General features: G+C 36.7%; 1 protein-coding gene across 1 annotated transcript in view; it reads left to right on the top strand.

Annotated features, from left to right (window-relative positions):
* LOC139719824 (PAX-interacting protein 1-like) overlaps positions 1–20,863 on the top strand; it is a 56,458-nt gene extending 35,595 nt beyond the window's left edge. Inside the window, exons 19-21 of the mRNA XM_071631211.1 lie at positions 17,880–18,270; positions 19,457–19,609; positions 20,797–20,863. Of these exons, the coding sequence (XP_071487312.1) occupies positions 17,880–18,270; positions 19,457–19,609; positions 20,797–20,863 (611 nt within the window). The remainder of the gene's footprint in view (positions 1–17,879; positions 18,271–19,456; positions 19,610–20,796) is intronic.
* Positions 20,864–21,707: the final 844 nt, after the last annotated feature.

Raw genomic sequence — 21,707 nt, 5'->3', positions numbered from 1 at the left:
TGTACACATTTGCATTAGCTTCGTTCCATTTTACCTTCTTGTACAAATCCTCAAGTTGATTTTGTAGTAATTTTGAATTTGGATATCTAAAACAAATCAAATGAAGTGGAAATGAAATGAAATACCTGGAAAGGAAAAATTGAGTACCGATGAACTGGAAACTTGTCAGGAATACCAGAATTAGCACCTGTGTTATCTTTTAGTTTCAGTCCCAATTTTAGGAAACTTTTCCAACCTTTAAATTAATTACTTACTGAATAGCAATCAGTTGATTGAAGTCCAATCCGTGCAGTTCAGCCAACGCTACCAGAATGTGAAATCACTGCAATTATCAAAAGATGACCATACACAGAGCAGTACGAACGCTCAGGTTTGTTTGTTGTTCGTCATGTTTGTTGTTGTTGCTGTTGTTGTTGGACACAAATATTGAATTCTTCAGTATTTTATTAGCGACTTGGCCTTAAAAGGATGTCTCCCGATGATTTCAAGACTTCTGCATTTGAATACCAATAAATTGAAGACCTGAATAATAAAGAACGACCCAAGTCCAATTTTTGGCAAAACTCAGTTTGACATGGGAAATTGTAGCTTATGCATGGACTCATCCATCTTGTGTATAAATGATAAATCCTAATTACCCCCGGAAGTGCCTGAAATAAATGAGTTAAATCTTATATGAATGTAAGAATGAAGGACTTGGGTCATTCTTACATTCATATTATAGCGCCCTCTCTCGTCCTTCTCTCATCTCTATAGCAGAATATCATGTATATTATGTGACCGTGCACCTCAAAACGAACAAAAAGTCGCACACACTGATTTTACGTGAGGACTGAAAATAAGTGAAATGGGTCAACCTAGCCGAACTTGACTTTTCTATATTTTCTGAAAGAGCGGGTCGTCTTTTACATTATGCTAAAATTTGGTATCATAAAACGGGCAGGAAAGTGTTTTTTATTAGCAGTTTATCTCGAACATTTTTGGTAGAATAGTGTTATTAGGTGTGTCTTTAGAATCCCTTTTTCATTTCTGAAAAACCTTGTCCACACTTTCCACTTTCAACTCTAATAAATTTTGAAAGGATAGTGCTACTGCTTTGAAAGTTGGCATTAATTATGGACAGAATGTGTTAATGAGGCATGCTTAATTTCAGTTAATCTGATAATCCCTTCATTGTTGTTTGACATGGGAAATTGTAGCTTATGCATGGACTCATCCATCTTGTGTATAAATGATAAATCCTAATTACCCCCGGAAGTGCCTGAAATAAATGAGTTAAATCTTATATGAATGTAAGAATGAAGGACTTGGGTCATTCTTACATTCATATTATAGCGCCCTCTCTCGTCCTTCTCTCATCTCTATAGCAGAATATCATGTATATTATGTGACCGTGCACCTCAAAACGAACATAAAGTCGCACACACTGATTTTACGTGAGGACTGAAAATAAGTGAAATGGGTCAACCTAACCGAACTTGACTTTTTTTATATTTTCTGAAAGAGCGGGTCGTCTTTTACATTATGCTAAAATTTGGTATCATAAAACGGGCAGGAAAGTGTTTTTTATTAGCAGTTTATCTCGAACATTTTTGGTAGAATAGTGTTATTAGGTGTGTCTTTAGAATCCCTTTTTCATTTCTGAAAAACCTTGTCCACACTTTCCACTTTCAACTCTAATAAATTTTGAAAGGATAGTGCTACTGCTTTGAAAGTTGGCATTAATTATGGACAGAATGTGTTAACGAGGCATGCTTAATTTCAGTTAATCTGATAATCCCTTCATTGTTGTTACTCTGGTGGTTTACTTCCTGTTTTTTGTCCCATTCGTCGCACAGCCAGCAGGGTTTGGTAAAGATTAAGCGCTTGAATAAACACTGTACTTCAGAGCCTCTTTTCTCAGTTCACGCTTTTCCTGAGTTTGTGCTTTCTTTCCAATATTTAGATAGGTTAGGAGAGTCCATTTGATTTGAGTTATACATCATTTTAAAGCTTAAAGTCTGCTCTTTCAGAATATGGTCTTAACTAAAAATTCAGGTATGGCGACTTTTTGTTTGTTTAGAGGTGCAGGGTCACATAAATTATGAATCAAAGAACGACCCAAGTCCATCACACAAAATGGCCTCTCCACAATTAATGTAAATGTTAATTGTCATAATAATATATGTTCTGATTTTTATGTACAATGTTGCCTTCCCATCACAGTTAAATAGAATATATTGGACAAATAAAAGAGATTTGATTTTTTTTTTTTTTTAAGTTTACTCGAAATGGTCTTCCGTGGACTTGGGTCGTTCTTATATTCATATACTCAATTAGTTACGAGTACAGTTTCAAAACTTCAGAACTTCGAGTTTCAGAACTTATAGGCCCGAATTCACAAAGGTGGTTTTGCTCGAAACCATGGTTTCAAACCTCAGATTTGAAACCATATATGGTTTCAACTTGCAATTCACAAAGGTGGTTTCGGCAGAAACCATGGTTTCTCCGTATAGCCTTCTACGTCACGATTTTGAGTCAACTGTTTGGGGTGGTCTGAAACAGTGGACTCAACTGAAACCGTAGTTTTTTTAGTCCACCGTTTGTGAATCACAGACTCGAAACCACGGTTTCTAAAAACCATGGTTTGTAGAAATCGTAGTTTCTTTTGAAACCACCTTTGTGAATTCGGGCCATAGTGATCTGGATGAGAAAAGGAATGTTTTCAGAATACATTACAAATCACAATGAACCAGGCTAATAACATAGCAGCTTCACATTAAGAATCCATGATTAGGTGCTCATTAAAGCAAAAAAAAAAAAAGAAAGAAAGAAAAGAGATAGGATGCGTGGATTCTACAAAAGTGAATTTTAAAGCAAGCAGTATTGTAAGGGAATTACATTGCTACATTTCTGGAATTTGTGAGCCTCCTATGTCATCATCCTTGTTCAGTGAATTATGGTTTGGATTTTCAGAGTGCTGTTTTATCTGCTTAAGGACCACACTGACTTCCGTAAATCTATGACACTATCGATGTATGTACTACGTGATGTGGATTTTACTAGTATTTTCTCGAATGACCCTTTAAAGTTCTCTTCCTACGCAGGGACATAATTATGGTTTGTGACTATCAAAATGGCGTAACTCTCTATATCTAGGCTCGTTCAGGAAGATTGGATGTATCACATATAACAATATTATTAGAATATCCAATTGAGAATAACCATTATCTTTAATCTTCTTAAATATGTCCCCTATTCATGGGGAAACTTTAATCTTGGATTATAATTATAATTTTGTGGCGTTTTTAATCTCCTTCCAAAATAGGCCTATATAATTGTATTAGACCACTTTCCTTTCAAAAGTAGAAATAAAAAGGGTTGAAATAAAAGGGCTGTCATTCTACACTGCGAAATAATCATCAAATGACAGTAATCCTACACCAAATTACAGATTTGTATGAATATGCGTGTGGGGACTTACATGGTGAAATATTCAACCAAACAAACCAATGTTTTACCTTCTGCCACTCTGTCGATGTAGATAATATTATGGGTAACTATTTGACTCGCAAGACCACTCCTCGACCGGATATTTTGCTAGGGTTTCTCGTATAAACATGTGATTTCCGAGTACTGATGACAGGTCAAAACTTTTCTTTTTCTCTTATCAAAGTATCATTTCCTTTACAGCCTTGATATTTTCCGCCTATCTCACTGGAAAAAAAAAAACGTTTCTGTAGGCCTACATCGTGATTTTGTGTTATGTTTTGTTTTGATTTTTCCCTTTGAGAACAGAAAAGCAGGAAGTAAAAATCAGCAGATGCGAATGCACACTTTTTTTTCCCGACGCCGCTGAAAGTTTTCCAGCAATTACAGAAAAAAAAAAACAAATGAAATGAAATGAAATGAAATGAAATGATAAAATATGTTTGTAAATTTTTTTTAATAAACAGAATGTATTTTCATAAATGTATGTATACAATCATGATAATAACACACACACATAAAAAAAATCTCGTTTGATGTCACCTTACATAGAAAATTAAGGTTATAGACAGTACATTAAAAATCATGCACTAGACCTTGACGATATATATTTTTGTCTCAACTTTTTCACTGACATTATATTCCGTTCAATCAATGCTTTTATACGACCGACAAAGATCAATACGCATTTTCCATTAATTCACAATATCCATTTTCTTGACTTATATTGCAACAAAGTCAGTTCTCATTGTCGGACATGTAGAATTCAGCAACGATCGGCGCATTGTGGATACAAAATTAATATATACCTTCCTTCCATGAAAACGGCAAATAGGGCACATCTTAACATTTCTGATAGCGACAAGAAATTTTACTGAAAAATTAAGCAAAAAAAAAAAAAGGTAAATCGAGGATTCTGAAAGTCAACGCTGTGTCGTCTGTATTACCAAGTAAATTCGTTCATGATACTAATCTTGTGCATGCACAGTTGCATTCACGTCGATCCACACTCCGGCTCCACGCATGTATACAGGAGAGCCTGTTGTTTGTTTCGAATACACCGGAAATGACTTGTACCCAACCATGAGAATAAGAAACACGTTCTCCCAGTCTGCTGATAAAGTGATAATTTGTGTGAATAATACTCACCATTGTTGACTGGAGCAAACTTATCACGGGATGCATCGGGAAATTCCACCGGATTTTAGAGGTGATAGTAGTAAAGAGCGAGATAGAGAGAGAGACCTAAAGTAATACGCTCAGAAAAAAGAAGGATAAGAAGTACAAATATTACACTTTCGTTTGACTTTGTGTGTATACATGCATGCAAATTTTATGCTGTAACTGTGCTTGGCTTGAAATGGAATAAATGAAAGTAAATGAATGAAATACATATTCAAAACACTAGAGCCAGATCGTATTGTCGCCTTTTTGTTACGATTTGCATTACAGTCCAGCAACCTTCCACATATATAAATGTAGAGATTTTTATTGCAATTGAGCTCAGCACCATCTTTAAACATATCAAAGTAAGCCCGTCATCAGATAGAGCAATATTAAACCTGGTTGTTGTTTTTTTTTTTCGTTCTTTTTAGCAGCTTTAACTGCAAATATATCAACTAATCAATAATGGAGTTACATATAATAACATTACAACATTTTTCCTCAAAAGTGTTTCATTACATGTGTAAAACAAAAATATCTACGGCAATGTAGTAATGTACCAGTAAAAATAGAAAGTGTTGAGTATAAGAAAGTAAAAGAGACATTGCAAGAGGTGTTTTTTTTTTCTGCCCACACTAAAACACAATTACAGCCCACACCCCCTATGTCCGCGTTAGTCCACTTTAAGTCATGAGATAGAGGTGTTTTTTTAAGGCACTTTTTTATTTCAACAAGGTGAGGAAAAACCAGGCACCTTAAGGGGGGATTCTTAATGATTTATATATTAATTCACATCATGATAATACTGTACATAAATCGAGAGTACTACTATGTACTGTATTGATTTCTGGAATTTCTGGAATACAGCGATACTCTGAAAAAAAATTCCCGAACATGATACACTGAACAAAGATAATAACAATGGTAGGCACATTTTAATATTCTAGTAATGTAGCAACGGGAGTTCATCTTCACTGTATCGAGTATTCTGAATTATGCCTGCTTGTTTCTATTGTTCTGCTTCCTTGAGTAGCCAATCCTATAATATGCTTACGTGATGCTGCTTTGTTACCAAACTCGTTCGTTGTGATTTGTTACGAATCTTGAAAACATTCCTATTCCTCATCCCAGTCAATATGAATTCTGTAACTCTGTAGTCAGTGCAAACAATCTACACAGTCATGTTTCAATGTAAAAATCTGAAAATCATTAAGAAATCTCCTTAAATGACGATGGTAAAAATTCCTGCTTTCATTTCTTTTTCATCATGTACTGTGCTTGTCGTAGAACTTTGCAAGTCGTAAAATTTCTCGCATATGGACACAGTTACCATGTCGTGGCTAGAACTCAGATCGTCCATGTAATAAAGGAGACTTCCAGATGATTTCTAGACCTTTGCATTGGCACCGTTATAAATTGGTCATATGAAAGACTGGACACAGAGTTTAAGAACTTAAAATGATTTTAACGAGGAAATGAGAATACTCTCAAGATCACAATGAGCAAGGATGATGACATAGCAGCTTCGCATAAGAATGCATGATTGGGCGCAAAGGGAGTAGAACAAAAGAAGTAAGCAAAAAAAAAAAAAGGAGGTGAACTTAAAGGAAGTATTATGGTATAATTCAGGTGAGATTCGGCTTCAGGTTTTAACTTTATGCAAGATGATTAGGAACTACTTATATGACTACTTGAATTCCATATGACTTTAAGAGGAATTAAAAGTCCATTGATGAAAATCGGTTTAGAAATAGATGAGATATCAAAATGATCAAATAAACCAGCTGGAATCGACCTGATATCATGTGTAGGGTTTTTTTTTTTTCGACACGTTTGTTTAAAGCGTAGTTCAGCAGTTGCGTTCTTGCAAATTTCATTTTCTACAGATGGCAGACAAACTGAAAAAAAAAAATCATACCTCGTATAACAACAACCCTCTTCTCAATAATCTATTGTTTTCATGCGAGAGATCTATTGTCCCCCTAACCCATGGGTATACCACAATTTTAGTCCAATTCATTTGGTCCAAGTTTTATGACTCACGTCTTTCTTCAGGAATATTCTACCTTCAAAACTGAATTCACCTTGTCTTGTAAAACAACCAACTCCCCTCAATAAAATATAGACACATACACAAAAGGAAAAGTTTGAGGACAGAAAAAAAAATGCGTGTACTTGCACATACAACCTATAATGTTGTGTTATATCCTGACACTGTCGACAGTTTCACTTTGTAGGTCGAGGATGCAGGTAAAACAAAACCCACAAAAGCGACGGTGTATTACTATTCAAGCGAACCTTTTGTTCAAGCTTTAAAAGACGATAATAATTATCATCGCCTTAATGGATAGATTAGGCAGATCAATAACCTAGCACTAAACATACATTGACATTAACTTCACTGACCAATAAGATACTGCCATAAAGAGTGTGATTAATGTTTGAGTTTGCGTCAAAAATAAAAGTTACAAAAATCCTGACGGGCAGTTTCTAGACATTGGCGAAACCGAAATTTAACATCGGCGAAGTCAGGACAAGTTGCTGTCCTTGACATAATGATTATCTTATGTTTCGATTCCATGTGTATGGCGGTGGGAATTTTGTGCAGTCAGCAGTAAGAACTTGCAACGAACAGGCTTAACACCTTTGTCGATACCAAAAGTACAGAATAGCCTTTTTAGGTTCACTAAACAACTGCTCATTTTGGTTCGTGTTTCACTATTTTCTTCTCATGGATGAACCGCCTTTGAAACTTGCCATTAGCATTGTACACTGCAAAAAGTCCGGTGTTAAATAGTGAACACCGAGCTGGTGTTAAATTTTCGGTGCTCATTTTATGGTGTTAAATTAACACCTCCGGATGTCATTTCCAAATTTCAAACTGTTTTTTGAAGAATTTCTTAGTAACTGCACTTCTTGTTGATTTTAATTTAAACAAGACGTTCAAGAATTTTACATTAAACTACTAGATATTTGAAAAAAAATGTGAAAATAAATTTACACCAAAGTAACATCAGCTGGTGTGGTCTCTTATTGAAGCTGGACGAGTGTTAAACCATTGAAATTAACACCAACAAATATCAAATCAACACCACGTGGTGTCATTTTTAAATTAACACCAGTACAGTGTCAAAATAACATCAGGTACAGTGTCAAATTAACACCGCGAAGTGTCAGGTGAACACTTTTCAACACCATCACAGTGCATTTTTAACACCTGTGGGTGTGGTCCTTTATTGAAGTTTGATGGGTGTTAGATTTAACACCCGTGATGTTAAATCTAACACCGATGTTTTTACAGTGTAACGTCCGAGCTTGAACTCATTTTCTCCAACACTGTCCCTGATTTCAAAGACAGGGTACGGTAGTTTCAGGTGAGGATTCAGCCTTTAACATTTTGCAAGAGATTTAGAAACGTCTTTATGAAATGTTAAAGAACACACAATTCTATTAATAGGAATCGAAAGTTAATTAGATAAAAATCGCTTTTGAAAATGGCCGAGATATCCAAAAACAAAGTAAAGCAAGTGGTTATAATAAAAAGTGGGTCACACCTATTATTACGATTGCTTGGTTTTTGGATATCTCAGCCAATTCAAAATCAGTTTTCATCAATTCAATAAACCTTGAATTCATCTTAATCATCCGCTCTTTCATGATTTAAAAGGGGTTTCTCATTATCTGAAGAAAAAAAAATAATCACAAAAACGCTGAAAACCTTTAGCCCCATACCGATCGAAACTGTACCATCCTTTCAAAATCTTTCAAGTCTGAATGAAATAAGATTACCCAGAGAGGCAGACTGTGAGTAGTAAAAGTGTGAGTGTAAAATGAGGTCAACTTTGGGTTAAGATCGAAGAAAGGAATGACTCCTTAGTGTGTATGATGTCAATGTGAATGGCGGACATTTTTCTTTTGGTTTCCACCTAGCTAAGTTGCGAAACATAGTTTACTATTTATGCTTTGAAAATGACGTTTCGAATTACAGTATATATATATATATATATATATATATATATGAAGAGTTTGTTCGCAAAAACCGATAAGTCCATATTTGCCAAATGGAGATATTTGCGATTAAAGGTCAAGAAAAACAAAGAGAATAATAAGAAAATTTTTGCTTCTTTTGACCATAACTTCAAAAATTAACCTTTATAATTATGTGGTGACCAATACATCATTTAAAAGGTATCATTTTGTGCTTTATGACAGAGACTGTACTTCAAAATCTTCAAAAATGGACTTATCGGTTTTTGCAAACAAACTCTTCATATATACAAATAATAGAGATGGAGAGAAAGAGATTAAGAAATAATTATTGCTAAAATTTGAGGAAGTATGATATATGCATACACATTACACACTCACTCTCACCTACATTATTACATGTACACAATGAAGAGTTTTATCGCAAAATGGTCCCAGCGTCATTTTTACTCCCTAAAAAGAAAAAAAAATGAGTGAAAATATTCACTCTTGAAGGAGTGAATACAACAAAAAAAAAAGTGAAGTTAGAGTGAAATTGGATTGAATTCTTAGTGAAAATGAACATTTTCACTCATTTTGGAATGACCTCAGGGATCACTCGAACATGCGAAATAACGAAGAAAAAGCAATTAAATTCTAGAAGTTGTGATGAATAAAATGCGTTATTTTGTTATTATCTTCTGTTTTTTAGAAGCTTAAATCACAAATATCTCAACATAAAAAGAATTTACAAAACTCGTTTTGCGATAAAGCTCTTATTGATTTCGTGAAATGTAGTCTCTTTCTCGGTAACACTGATTATTGACAAGCTATCACATAAAAGAAAAAAAAACCAATGGTTTGATGCTGAGGCCGACATTCCTGGTGTTTGGAATAAGGAGCGGAAGGAGGGAGGGGCGGGGTTAAATCGTTTTCTTAGAGATTTAGTCTCTATAATTTGAACATGCTTTAATGGATATTCATTTGTTTGTTTTTGTCCTTTCTTTTGATTCTATTGATTCATTCTGAAATGAATGAAATGAAATGAAATGAAATGAATGTATTTACCAAAGAAACATCGTCAACATAGTCACAACAGTCACAACGTCACCTTTCTCCTGACGAGAAAGGTGACATTTGGGCATCAAAACTTTCACTTTACAGTACTTATAAAAGAAGAATAGGTTCAATTTTGCGCGTTTACACGTATCAGAATGGGAGCACATTTGCGGGTGCAGTTTTGCACCTTTCAGACCAGAGAGGAGAAAAGTTCCACCTTTAAAGGCCAGAATCGAGAAAGAAATGCAAGCATTAAGGTGTTGTATAAAGATCGTCACGACAACTGTTTTGCAAAATGAAATGAGATATATCAATGAAAGACAAATGAAAGGCATGCTGTTGTACAGTTGTGGAAATGCTGGGTTTTTAAAATAATATTTCAGTATAGCATGGTAAAACAATGATGGCAGTATGTGGATCTGGGCCCCCTTTTATCAAAAGATATTATTGATTACAAATTTCGTATTCACACTGCCTGTCATAGACTTATGATAGAAATCAGCTACATAATCATTTACAACTGTTCATAAAACAGGGCCCAGGTTGTGAGTATGAAGGTACGAGAGCTTGCCGTTCCCTCATCCCTCCGTGATAGGACAGTATGTTAGGATTAGCGAAAGTTGGACGTATAGTATAGCAGTAGTAGTAGCAGTGTCAGTAGCATGACATTACTAAAATATAAGTATTATAGTAGTAATATCAGTCGTGTAGTAATAGTAGCAGTAGTAGCATTGAGGTACTACTGCTACTACTACTGCTAGTAGTAGTAGTAGCAGTAGTAGTAGTCGTTGTTGTTGTTGTTGTAGTTCCAGTAGTAAAAGTAGTACAGGTGTAGTATTAGTAGTAGTAGTATATGGTGAGTTTGTTATGGCAACTACGACGGAGTATCCTTGTATTAGTAGTAGTAGTAGTAGTATATGGTGAGTTCGTTGCGCCTATAGGCCTATACTACGACGTAGTATATTGCAACAGTAGTGGTAGTAGTAGTAGTAGTAATAGTAGTAGTAGTAGTATAGTAGTAGTATATGGTGAGTTTGTTATGGCTATATACTACGACGTAGTATATTACACCAGTAGTGGTAATAGTAGTAGGCCTAGTAGTAGTAGAAGTGATAGTAATATAGTTGTAGTAGAAATAGTATAATATTGTAATAGTCATCGTGGTAGAAGTAATAGGTATACATGTGGCAGAGGTATAGGAGGTAATTGTAGAAGCTTACAAACAGCTATTGTCATGGCGAATCCTGTAGTAGCAATGATAGCACTTGTAGTTGCAACTGCCTTTTTGCTTTGGCAAAACCTCGTATCTCTGTTTCCTTTTTTTTTGGGGGGGGGGGATTTAAAAGGAGAGAATTTTCCCACAGCTGTATAACCCTAAAAATTTTTCTACCACTTGCATCATTTGATACCAGCTGAATGTACTTCATTATGATGCAATTCAATTTTAAAGTATTTACACTACCAAAATTATTGTAACCACTTTCTGTCGTTGGTGTTTTTCTTTTTCCAAGTTATCAGGGGCTTTCTCGAGATACGTGGCTTTGCCAACAAAGTCGCCACCATTTCAGTTGTATTATATGGTTTCGACAAAACCACGTAACTTAACCAAGTAAACGTAAATCATTTTTACGTCTCCCCGGAGGTAAGAGGCAAAGCTGCAAAACAACAACTCTGACGTAAGGCTATTGATTTGGAAAAACCACGTAAGCCTACATCTCGGAGAGAGGAGATGCCTGCTGGTTCTGTCAAATTATTTTGAGCTGAAATCAGAAATTGCTGAACTGAAGTTAAAATAACTACCAAAAACGAGTTAAAGTCCCATTTTTTTTAAGGAACGAAAGACAACGAATAACTGTAGACGAACAGTTAAGAACCTGCAATTTGCCACAAATTAGTTTTGCCAAATCACAGCCAATAGTACTAGGATCAGCAAGGTAAAATCATCACAATAATTGTAACACAATTATCGGTAAGAACAGGAGGTGGAAAGGATAGTGTGGTAGTGGTATAGGCCTTCTATCGGTTGGTTTTAATGTCCAGGTGGCAGGGGAGGCAACATTAAATTCAAAATCAAATTCAAATGAGATTTTATTTCCAATATCACATCTTTGTTGATACTTGTAAGTTCAAGGGGAAAAAACACATCGAAACGAAAAAGCATGAGGTTTTTTGTTTCTTTTTTGGTTCCTCTTTGTTTTTGTTATTGTTTGAATGTTTGTGTGTGTGTATGTGTGTGTGTGTGTGTGTTTTTCTTTCTTTTGGTTTTGTTTCGTTTTGTTTTGCTTTTTTCTGGTCCAGTTTGACCAGGATCCTATCAGCTGAAAATAGATGAAGAAACCTAATATTCAATTCAACTTCCCAGTAAATTACACGACGGAAGTCCAAGGGTCCCGGGTTTACTGTCGTAATGACGTCATAATGATAAAAGCTTAGGTTATTAAACTTTCATTTCCAGCTTTTTCACGCTGGCAGTATAACCATGTTTTACGTAAAAGAGAGAGAGAGAGAGAGAGAGAGAGAGAAGGAAAGTGAACATGGCAGGGGGACTCGATGAAAAACAATTTGTTAAACGTCGTCGTCCCAAGGTAGATCGTGTCACTACAAAAAGCTACCAAGAAAGTAATTAAGGCCATGGGTTTAAAATGAAAATTGAGGGGTGAAGGAATTAGGGACCTAAACGTCATTTTAGATCAACAACAGCCATATTCATATATACACGCAATAAAGTGACCATACAAGAGAAGCAACACAATGATATTTGAATAATTGACTTAATCCACAAACAATGCCCCAATTTTTTTTTTTTTTTTTTTTTAGCGAAATGAATGTCGTGAGCAGAAAATGCCAAAGAATCCAAGCAGTACCATAACTATCGAAACAAAACGTTGTTGTTATTTCGAATTGACCGCAGATAATGGTATATTTAAAGTCAATAAGTCACAAGTGCTTTGTTTAAGTTTCGAACGAGAAAAACAGGCTGAACTATTAAACGTAAGTAAAGGCAACAATATCCTTACCCGAAGAATCAAAGGGTCCTTTCGATTCCGGGTGGTAAAAAGCACGGTGTGCAGTAGGCGTTAGGGCCGGGAATCCGAAGATAAAAGAGAAAGGGAAAATTAGAGTCGATAAAACGTGCGTAGGAAGAGCTAGTGACATCCTTGTTATACACGCTATTTTGTGTTGCACTCCGCGAACGAAATCTGTCGCCTGCAATTCCTGGCGTCTGAAGCAATCCCCAAAACTTTCCGGACGCTCCCGCCAAATTAAGAAATCAATAATTGTTGTCTGACTCATTTGCATTTTTCTATCATCGAAAGCGATTATAAACCTGTAGAGAACCGTTTAAGCAGACAGGCTATAAATATGGAATGCGCCGTCACTGGAGAAACAAGTCCATCGTTTTTGTTTAAAGGTGAGCGAACAGCTCTCGAGGCGCTATTTTAATAACCGAACACCAGAGACGTTCCTATACAACTAGCTCTCTCAATAGCATTGATATTGTAACGCATATTTGCATTCACGTATTAGTGATCTAAGTAATTAGCAATACCGTGACTGTTTACCGACTGACTCCACTAAGGATCTGGTTGATATCCACGTCCTCGATCATTACTGCTGCTGCCCTCCCGGAAACGCTGAGGATTATGGGGCTAAAAATGGTAAGTCGAGCATCATGTTTGACAGGGCTCTTATCGTGGCCTCTTTTGTAGTGCACCTCGACTTGCAGATAATAGTTAACAAATTAAAAAAGAAAAGAAATGCCGCCTTCTTATCAGACTGGTCCGATGAGTATGATCATTTCAATGAAACGAAGATGATGCAGATACCTGAAAGGAGGCCTTGATCTGAGGCTCGAACTATCAGCGAAATTTGTCTCTGAAAATTACAAAGCTCCTCTAGATTTTACTGACACCATGTTTACACTGTAGACCGTATTGGGGCTAAGCATGGGTTGCTCAATAACTCTTTTTCGACTATTTTTTTTTTCGTCGAAGCGTAATCGTTTTAAGCCGCCTTTCCTTTAATATAATTTCATTTTTATCAAATGACATTTTGTTTGTTTGCTTTTCCACACATGTAAGAAACCATTAAGTCCGGCAGTCTGAAATGGAAACTAGCTGCTCGTCGTTAAGCGTGGGAAAGATGATAATTGTATCATGACTGATAGGCCCGAATTCACGAAGGTGGTACAAATGAAACCATGGTTTAAACCATGGACAAAAACCATGGAGCGCCAAGTGTCGCATGGAATATGTCGTTACGAAATCAGTCATTTCGTCGATGAAATGATTATTTTGTAACGAAATGACAACATTTTTGTAACTAAATGAACATTTCGTCCACGAAATGATAATTTCGTTAACAAAACGGTCATTTTGTCGACGAAATGACCAATTTCATAACAAAATATTCCATGCGACATATTGCGCTTCATGGTTTTTGTCCATGGTTTAAACCATGGTTTCATTTGTACCACCTTCGTGAATTCGGGCCATAGTGTGCAAATATTAAACGCCCATATCCATGTGCACTGAGGCGGATGAACGCGTTTTAAAGGGTTTCTTCATTGGTAGCGAGAGTTTAAAACCAAAGCAAGAGAAGTATGATACAAACTTGAAACTGTGCATAATTTGTTTTATGAAACAGCCCATTTATATGCATCATACTCAAAAGGTCGTGACCTTTTAAGTCACGTTTTACCATGCAAGAACTAATTATCTTGGAAATCGACCCACTTTACCGGGTCTACCGTCGGTCCGTCGCCCGACAATTAGCGATACACTGATATTCGTGTAAACGTTGCTGTCGGCTTTAGCGACAGAAAACTTAACACTGCCCCGTATGCATGGTGCCAATCAAAATGTGTATAGCCGCGGTCCGTACTCCAATTTCATGCGACGTTCCCGCTATCACGATTGGCGCCACGATTGAAATCATGGAGCAATCGTGATGATCTTATCAGATCGTACCAGATCTTGATCTCAATCGTAACAATCGCGTTAATCGTAGATAAAATTATTGTGACAATCGACCACAAAATCTGATACGATTTGTTAAGATCATCACGATTGCTTCGCGATTAAGACCACGATTTCAATCGTGGCGCCAATCGTGATAGTGGCAACGCCGCATTAGGGGGACGAGGGTCGGGGGGAGGGAGGGGGGGGGGGCACCCTACTGCCCCAAACTGGCACATAATATAGTGATAATACAAACATGAACACTCGCAAGCCTACGTAATTCCTTTCGGGCTTGCCAAAGATTTGGCCACCGCGCGAGATGCAGTTGCTGACGGAATGTGAGAAACTCCATGCGATCGCTTTAAGTGTCCTTCTTGAGTTTTGTTCCAAAAGGTGTTGGATACGTCAAGATGGATCCAAATTAGACACGGATGCGCATGCGTGACTGTGCATATTAACCCTAGAGCAAGACCAGGGCCCTGTTTCATAAAGCTGCTCGTAAAGTTACGAACAACTTACGAGCGACTGGTGATCAATTCTGATGTGCTATACTTATCAGAATTTCCATAATTTAGCACAAGAACCAATCACCAGTCGCTCGTAAGTCGTTCGTAACTTTACGAACAGTTTTATGAAACACCCCCCAGGTTCACTATATTTTTTTCCTATTGTGGCGCTTTTCCGATTCCCTGTTACTTGATTATTAGCTGTGAAGTGTATCATGCATACATTTTGTTTTTAAAGTGATGGAAAGAGGAGAAGAATGACTCATCACAGAACTATGTCCAGAATCACAGAATCTAGATACTAAAACACAATTGAAGTGATATACATCACAGTGCTAAGATTTTTGTTACAGAAGGTGCTAAATCTATAAAAATCCCCGCCCCCCCCCCCAAAAAAAAAGGATACTATAATAGGGCAGAACCTTACATTTTCCAGAACACATTTTCTTTATCATATAATGGGTCCACTAATTTGATAGAAATTTATTGCAAGAAACACTTAGAAGCATGTGGGATGAAAATTCAGGGTTATCTCCCAACCATGATATGATAGTGGATTTGCCACCTTTTTGTATAGTTGACATGCAATGACATCTTTGACTCAACTACGTTGATTCATGGAGTTGAGGCCATCTGCATTTATTACTCTGGGGATGTCTTACGTGGGTTTAGAGCCTGTAACTGAAATGCGTATGGTTATGCTCTATCTATCATTTAAGTCTATATTTTGAGTTTTGTATTTATACGTTGCCGGACTTTAAGTCGAGGTCGTCGACTTTTTGTTTTGTTTTTGTTTTGGTCCAATCACAATGATGCTGCGGTTGCATGGATCTTTTACTATTTCCGGATGACTGAATTTTCATTCATTAGATAATCAAGAATATACCAACGGAGTCGATCCAGGCACTCGGTAGGGGGTAAACAAGGACATTTGAAACCATTAGCAGGGCGTGGAAGATAGATTGGAAGGATGATTGAGGATGGCTAGAAAAGAAAGAAATAGATACATAGAAAATCCCTTGGATCTGCAGAGTCCCAGAACCATAGAATATACGTATAGTATATAATATTCATTCGGGTATATTGAGGCATGTGTATTCACATACAAAATAATGCATGTTTGAATAAATGTATGCACACTAACACACTCACAGACAGACAGACAGACAGACAAACACACCCCCACGCAGACATAAATAGAGACATATATAACTCCTAGCATGTAGTTATTAGCAAAGATTGATGTGGGGAATGTGTTTGAAGAATAAACGTCTAAAAAGTGAGTTGTTGCTATAATATGCCGTAATGTCTTTCCTCTCATGCCGAAACATGATGTGAAAAAAAAAAACACAGTCTTTGTAGCGAGATTTTTTTTTTTTTTGATTACCACGTGTCGAGATGGATGGTTTTCTGTGTACTTTTGCACGTTTGAAAAAAAAAAATGTTTATCTATCCATTTGTTCATTCTTTCTTTCTTTCTTTCTTTTTCTTTCGCTTTTTTTTTGGGGGGGGGGGGGGGAGGGGTGTTGCGGACAGGGCTGAAGGTAGTTTCACAAAAGAACATTGGTGCTTTCCAATCCTCAAGCATTCACAAACAACAATTCACGGGGATCCAAAAAACAAAACAAAACAAAAGAAAGAAAAAAAACAGAAGTAGGCCCGTCACACTACACAGACATCACGCGTCAAAACAAGCTATTAGGAGGAAACATCAAACATGATTCAGTGTGACCTGCTGTCCTCTAGTAGTCTAGATTGACAGGAGTTTCTTAAAATGTCCACCACCTTGTTAGGTAATTGCGCTGGCAATTGAAGTTTTATCTCTATTACTGGCAAATATCCTGCCAAGCGTGCAGTGGACCTGGTGGCCTGTTTTCCTTTCACCTGGACCTCAATATACATACATCTTTCCGAGTACTTGAAATCAGATTTCATTCGAATATAGTTTCCGCACTTTATATCCAAACTTTTGGCATTTCGGCCTGTGTAAATGTGATCTTATTGCAAAAGCTATAACATCATAAATGCAATTCATAGCAAACTACTTAATAGTGTAGATGCTACATGCATTGTAAGCGTATCTGCTAACGTAAGCGTATCTGCTAACGTGTGCGTATTAAAGTACGACATCGTAGATATATATGTACATTATAATTATATTTACATCATGTAAATTTAACCAATAATGAACCATGTCATGAATACATTTTTTTTTCTGCAGTGTGATATTGTTGATTAGGTAGACGCGAAATATTGTTAGTACGATAGAGAGAGAGAGAGAGAGAGAGAGAGAGAGAGAGAGAGAGCGAGAATGTGCTGTGATCATAAAGAGTAATTATCAATTTAAACAAATTCATTTCAAATAAACCAAATCAAGACCATCCTTAGATAACTATAGTAAAAGTTAAGTAAGAGCAACATAATGAACATTTGGATAGCAAGAGTGTAATAAGAAAGTTGATTTAATTGAAACTTCTTCACTTTTTTTTTTACAGCGATTATCAAAAACTTTTGGTCAGCAAGACAACGGGCCCCAGTTGAAAAAAACAACAACAAAAAGCATGATTGGCGTCAAACAATGCGTACACTGTATATTATTGAGCATAACTGAAACCCGGTATTATGTAATATTGCCAACACGATTCAACAGGCAAAAGTAATGCAAGGAGAATCATATTTTTAGACACAATGATTTTCTTTGTCTTGTAATTCACGCATCCTTTTTCTTGATCTTTGACCAAATTCGGATATCCAGCACTTGATGGCAGTTCCATGGCAGACAGCGAGGTTGTCTACAGCAACGGCGACGTCGACGGCATTTTGCAATCTCTCTTCCTGAGCATCGGCAGCGACGGGTTGTCGTCTACTGACGACGAGTGCACCGAGCCTGCGGAAGAAGAAATCCGGAAGAAGATAGACTGCCTCGAGCAGGGAGACGCGGACGGTACCAGAACGCCACCGCACCAAGCCGCGGAGTTCTTCGACGCGCTCAGCATCCGTCAGTGGTGGCTGAATCACTCCGATTTCCACGTCTACTCTGCCGAAACGCTGCCACCGGAATATTACGAACGGGACCTGACGGACGGCGCCCTCAACGATCGAACCCTCTGCCCCTGGCAGTATGTGGTTAACAGTGCCCCTGACAGGTTTGTGTTTTTGTTTTCATTCCCCCCCCCCCCCCCCCCCTTTCCCCCATATAGCACATATTAAGCTGCAATAGCTGGTCTTCCGTGTGGGTCTAGTTGGATGTGAGGCGGCACCATTCCAACTGTCTATCTGCTAAACTGTAGAGCTACCGCTCTATACAGCATCCCGATCGATATCATCGAATACACTTTAATTCGTACTTTGAATGCAAACGCTGCGCTATGCGTGATACTGGCACGTTTATGACGGATTTGCCTCAGGTTCATTATAAAATGGATGTTTTTTATCATAATCATACCAACATTTACTGTAGAAGCAGCGTTTTAACACTGTTTGCTCAGAGGTAATTTCTCAACAGTGCCATTTCCAGAAGAGAAGTTTGCTATAAAGAATTACAGATTTTGGCAGAAGTTTGAACACTACAGATAGTTTTCCGTAAGAGGGAACTCAGTTAGAACTGAATTGCATGAAAATTCACTGCAGTAAATGACAGTGTACTCCTTTTTCTAACGAACACAGTTATAACGAAGTAAAAAATCAGGTCGTAGCTTTATTCACTCTATCATGTCTACGTTTCTTTTTTTTTATTGTTCATTCTTCAGGAATAACTAAATTTCGATATAACAAAAGAAAACTGCCTGTCCCGAGAACTTTGCTATAACGGGAGTTCACTGTACGAAGAATTCGTTGGAATGGAACGTAATATTCCGCAACTGTCATCTTTTGCTGCTCCTTTTCTTTCTTTCTTCTTTCTTTTTAATCGTGGTAATAAACAGAGAGCTTAGCAGCTGCTTGAAGACGGATATTCCAATATTAATTCTTTATTTCTTTATTATCATAAATATGTTATTACGTTATTATAATATTATTATGTTATCATAATCATCATATGCTTATATTGTTTCTATTGTGTTGTTGTGTTGGCTCAGTAAGTAGAGCGGCTGCCTCACAATCGGGAGGTCGTGGGTTCGAACCCCGGCAGCGTCGTACCAAAAGACGTTAAAAGATGGGAGTTGCTGCTACCTTGTTTGTCGTTCAACAGTTGAAAAGGTTAGAGCAACGTCGATCTGGCGCTACTCAGTGGCTGCCGGGCCCACGATCAATTGAGCAAAAAAAGAGTTTACATCCAAAACAATTATTGTTATCATTATTATTATTTTTCTTTTTTCTTTTGTTTACTTGAAGATTCCCGAGGGATATCCTCTTCGCACAGTGTCGCTGCCATCGCTGCATTAACCCGACCACACACTCGCTCTTCGAGGGCGAAACACTGTGCAAGCCGATCATCGTATGGCGGACTGTCTTGAAAAGAGGGGAGTGTGTAAACGGCGTTTACCAGTAAGTGTCTCATGAATATTCATGACGGTTTGTGAAGTTAGATACGAAAACCTGTCGATGCTAACAGTTGATGTAGATTTGTGTTTGTTTGTTTGTTTGTTTGTTTGTTTGTTTGTTTGTTTGTTTGTTTTACATATCTAATATCAAAGATGCGTAGAACAATTATATGAATTATACTTTTTTTAAAAACGAAATAGAGGGGTGGCCTATAAATTTTGAGTTTGACTCTAATTTCATTTCTATCTTCAGTTGCTTCCAATATACAGAAAAGCTGAAAATTGTATTCATAAATAGTAAGGATATTCAGTGTTTAATCATGCACTTGCCTTTTATGATGATACATATTCCATCCTCCCATAACTAAAAACAGTAAATCCTTGACGAAGTTGTTGTTGTTGTTGCATCTTTTCAGAGGAATCTCTTGATAGAATATGGTAGACGACAGCAAAAATGGTACAAAAGGAATTAACCAATCATTATGACATAGTGTATTGAATTTGAATATCACCCACACCCAAACAACCTAACCCATTTTAGTAGTTTGGGCCTCCGTTTACATTGTTTTATTACCTGCAAACAATGTTTTACAAACAAAACTGCCAAACTACACAATAAACATGCACATCACTATACCATAGACGTAAGTCCACATCATTTCAAAATTCACAAACCCGACTGTGACTGCAGTAATTTGAAACAATCAAACATTTGTGTACAATATCATTATCTAAATCCAAATTTACTAAATGGACACTTGCTATAATGCACTCTTTCGCCATGAATCTGCTAAACAAAATGTACGACTACATTCAAATTATATTCATTTTATATTGACTTTTTCGTTGTATTGGGGGCAGAAAAGTAATTTGATATATGCATGGAATTATGTCGAGGAAAATATAATAAAACAAACAATGGAAAGAGTTCATTTTGCTCTATATGAGTATGTACTTACTGTATAATGATTATCAAAACGACGCTTAAGTCGTTTTTTTTTAGATCGAAATCGCCATAGATATACGTGTGAATGTGTATAATTCTGTAGTAAATATACTATTCGTATAAACGAATATATAAATATAATATTATTTATACATTATATATATATATATAAACGAGTATATATTCGAATATAAACGAGTATATAAACGCTTATAACTATTCTCCTCCCCTTTGTTTTCTCCAAGGTATGACCAAGAAGAACGAATCCCAGTACCTGTGGGCTGTGCTTGCGACCGTGGACGTGTCATCTAGAAGACCGATGAGTACTATGAATTATTTGCCTGATCATTGTCTTGAATTCTATAGTAATATATATCGTAATATAATGGTCTATCATAATTATGTACTCCGTACGGTTTCACTCTTTAAATCACCGATATAGAGACGAGTCAGCGCTTTCTACTTTTACTATTATTGTCTTGTATGCCATTCTTATCATCTACGTATATCAATGATTCTTCATTTCTTATTGCTGAAAATATGGCAATATTTCTGCTCAAGTCTGGAGCAATTACCTCAAAGAGTAAGCTGTCGTCAAACTTATTTTTAATTATTTTTGATCTGATGTAAGACTATTCGCTAGATTAAATTTGGTCAGATATTGTGGTTTGGACGAGACAGGTACTTTCGATTGCAACTATGTGAAACCGATGACGGAGGAGCGTGTTATTTTCTGTTGCGTGCAGAGTAAGAAAGTTAACTGGTAGAATTACGTATGACATCATAATGATATTGCCCAAAACCGGAAGTACTGCCTTTATGACATCATTGCCATGAAAAGGGAATATCTATCCCACCGGACAGTATTTATTCTTACACATTGGAGTAGAGATCATAGAATGCTCTCCTGCACTGATGTGATATCAAGATTGTACACACTCGATATTAGATACCAATCAAAATTAATAGTCAACAGGATTAACATCAAGATCTTTAATTATGACGTCACTAGATAGCTTCTTTGCACAGGGAACACTCATAATTTTCCTTTCCAATACTTCGTAACCATTCCCCGTCATTTACTTTGACTTCATCACGTTTTGTTTTGAATCCATCCTCAATTACCCCCGTAATTATGGGCATGGGAATTTTCAGC

The sequence above is a fragment of the Diadema antillarum genome, unplaced genomic scaffold (assembly GCF_040938485.1).
Source record: "Diadema antillarum isolate AM-2024a unplaced genomic scaffold, OU_Dant_1.0 scf00000115, whole genome shotgun sequence".
Lineage (NCBI taxonomy): Eukaryota > Metazoa > Echinodermata > Echinoidea > Diadematoida > Diadematidae > Diadema > Diadema antillarum.
This window is presented reverse-complemented; position numbering and strand designations above follow the sequence as displayed.